This window comes from Gavialis gangeticus, unplaced genomic scaffold (assembly GCF_001723915.1).
Source record: "Gavialis gangeticus isolate Ggan-Ray unplaced genomic scaffold, GavGan_comp1, whole genome shotgun sequence".
Classification (NCBI taxonomy): Eukaryota; Metazoa; Chordata; order Crocodylia; family Gavialidae; genus Gavialis; species Gavialis gangeticus.
Window position 1 is genome coordinate 184,969,618 of NW_017728992.1, and position 3,309 is coordinate 184,972,926.

Sequence of the window (3,309 nt, forward strand, 5' to 3'; positions counted from 1 at the left end):
TTTAGTTTTATAAAAGTTCTTTATTGCTTGAGGACATTTGTTGTGATAGGCTTGACATAAAGCTCATGTCAAGCTAGCACAATCATTACTTGGCCACATGTTCTTTAGCTGTAAAGAAAATAAACTGGATTGTTTTCTTTATTGCTAGTGCCCCATTTGTTTTGGACACTGCTTTTGAAGCTAGTTCAAAAGGAGGTTTCTTGTCTCTCTCTCTTTCTGGGAGCAGCACTAGTGTAGCAGTGCCACCAGCAGCTTTCTGAGGTCCCCAGAGGTATCTGATTGGATGGCCTGAGCTAAAGAGCTGTTGTACAGTTGCTTGAATTTCTCCTTTATCGTTGGAAGGTCAATCTGATGAGAGACAGAAATAATCTTTAGAGGAGTGGATCTCTTTTGCTTAATACACTAGCACTTCCAAGGAGAGCCTATAGTGCCTGATCCGAAGACCATTGCAATCAATGGAAAACCTCTCTTTGTTTTTAAATAGATATGGATTGCCACCCGGCTGAGGAGAAGGTAAGGCGGGGTGGGCAATTATTTTGGGTGGAGGGCTGCTTACTTAGTTTTGGCAAGTCATTGAGAGCCGCATGACAGGCAGTCAGGGGCAAATAAATATTAATTTTCTAAATTTTTAGGGGCCCCAAGGGCTGGATAGAATGGCCTGGCAGGCCGCATCCAGCCCGCGGGCTGCATTTTGCCCACCCCTGAGGTAAGGTCTAAATCTTTGAGCACTTTTAGCTCCCACTTGCTATTTGGACTTGTGGTATGTTTCCACACCACCAGGCAGAGAGCTGGCAGTGGTGTGTGCTAACTCGCATCCCCAAAGCAGTATAGTCGTGTTAGCACAGTTCCAATGAAATCTCTGCAGAAATAGGGTGCATCACGCTAACTGGGCAACGCTGCTTCCAGTACCATGCAGACAGACCCTTGCTACCAGGAGTAGAATTTTAAAAAGTCAGTAATATCCCAGTAATAAACAGCTCTCTTTTTGCAAAGTGCAGAGCCCCAGATGGTATGTATTACCCTATGAAAGAAGCGCCAGTGATATGGGCCCTGTCTGTGCTACTGGGGCTCTCAAAAATGTCATGATTGGATCACATCTTCATAGCGAGATTGTCTTGGATTAACATCAACCCTCTTGCTTAGGTCACATGGATATCTCCTCCCCTCCCATTCCCAGCCAAGGAGACCACCACTTCTTCCATTCATGACCGAACATCTCTGTGGCAACAATAGCCATTGCTTACATAGATGAGACACGGAGGCAGTGTGTATAGACCTGAACTGCCTTGAATATGTTTTGAGCTTTTTGAAGAGACTCAGCCACAGTTTCCTTTGACTCCTAATCACCCCCCCTCCCTGCCTTCATCCGTTCTGTGTCTGTCAACGGGGACAGACAGCACCATATGACTCCTTGGCCATTCCCAGTTTGGGAATTGCCACCTTGTTTTTAGTTAACAAGGATTTTATTTTTTTAAACCTCTTTGGGATCAGGTGACTCATCCCTCAGAGGAGCAATGGTGGCCATTGCTCATGTGCTTTTTTATTAATTTCTTTTAAAAATGTAAACAGATTCAGTGTCAAAGCTCTACTCGGTGATATGGATGTAAAACCAGACTGTGACTGCTCAAGTCAGTAGAGCTGCATAGGATTTAAACTGCAAAATAGACTGATTGAGAGAGGAATGTGGCCCAGCTATTTCTATTTCTCTAAGTTTACAATTATCCACTGGAGGATTTGGGAGTTTTCAGATCCCAGAGTGTCTTACCTCAGCCCTAGTCACGAGGATGCGAATCAAAGTCTCCTCATCGGTTCCTGTTCCTTTCATTGACTCATGTAGACATGTAGCAAAGTAGCCTGGGCAATCTTTGGCACACCTCACTAAAGAGGGAGAGCAGTAGGGAGTTTTAGCATTTCATGTTTCACATTCCTTATAGGAGGAAGAAAGTAACAGATTTGTTAAGGAAACCTAGAAATCCGCCCTGTTTGTATCCACTTAGACGTGGATGTCAAATTCACCTGGGGCCCAGACCACGGAGCTCCTTGTGGGCCAGATCCAACCCAGGGCATGTGGGCTGCTGCAGTGGCAGTAATAGCTGTGTGGAGTCTGGTGGGAGTGCAGGGTGTGGTGGTGGCAGGGGCAGAGGAAGGGGAAGGGCCAGTGCCGGGTTGGGCGGAGGCAACGGTGGGCAGTGCAGGGTCCAGTGGCAGCTGGGGGCAGCTCCGGGTCCATCAGGGGTGGGGGCAGTTGCAGGTCTGGTGCTAGTGGGAGCACAGGGTCCAGTGGCAGCGGAGGCAGCAGGAGCATGGGGTCTGGTGGCATGGAGCCAAGTTTGCTGTCAATGGCCATGCCCACCAGGGCCAAGTATCCCAACTTTCAGTGCTCTCTGGTAGACCAGTGGCCCAGATATTTGGCCCAGGGAGCCTCTCTGTGGCCCATGGGCCATGTTTAACACTCCTGCCTTAGAAAAATACTTGGAGGGACTGTGAAGATGAAAGCTGTAAACAGACATCTCATTAAAAGCAGTCTTAATTGTTCCAAGTTAAAACCTGAGGATAAGCACAGCCCTTTCCACATGAACCCTTTCAAGCTGTATAGCTGCTCTGTGGGCAGGGGGAGTACAGGTTGACAGCCTTGTCCCTGGAATGACTGGCAGTTAACTTGAACGAGCTGCTTTTAACTTAGAGGTATACAGCTTTGTCCCAGAAAAAAGTGTTAGTATAGTTTATCTTGCATACTTTACAGGTATGTAAAACTGGACAATGGACTGGTAGGATCCTGGGAGAAAAGGCTTGCAAAAATGTGGTCTGTTTACACTTGAAGGTAATTTTCTGTATAGTGTCTGGGGAAGCACAGGAACCTAAAAGTGGATATGTATATTACTCTACTCAGGTAATATGTTGTATGTGGATAAACCGTAATGCTAAATACATCAATGCCAGCACAGAAGGGCTGAAAATGCTGATGGTCTGGAGTGAAAACGGAGCCCTGATTTTTATTCACTTGGCTTCTTAGGAAGAAGCAAGGGGGGCAGGAGTGTCCGGAAGCCCCCCTGGCTCACCAAGGGTGTCCGGGACTGCCTGCTTGCCAAAAAGGCGGCGTACGCCCGGTGGAAGGGGGGTGAAATCTCCAAAGAGGAGTATACCTCCTCAGCTCGGGCCTGTAGGCGAGCTGTTAGGAAGGCCAAGGCGGACATGGAGCTCGGACTAGCGTCCAAGATTAAGGATAACAAAAAGTCCTTTTTCAAATATATTGGGAGGATGAAGAAGGTGCCGGGTAATGTGGGACCCCTGCAGGATACGCTGGGCAAT

General features: G+C 47.4%; 1 protein-coding gene across 1 annotated transcript in view; it reads right to left on the bottom strand.

Moving 5' to 3' along the window:
• Positions 1–3,309, bottom strand: part of ANXA13 (annexin A13) — a 17,053-nt gene continuing 13,744 nt past the window's right edge. The window contains exons 10-11 of the mRNA XM_019519534.1: positions 1,766–1,878; positions 1–348 (exon numbers count right to left, since the gene is read on the bottom strand). Coding sequence (XP_019375079.1) covers positions 229–348; positions 1,766–1,878 — 233 coding nt within the window. The 3' untranslated portion in view covers positions 1–228. The remainder of the gene's footprint in view (positions 349–1,765; positions 1,879–3,309) is intronic.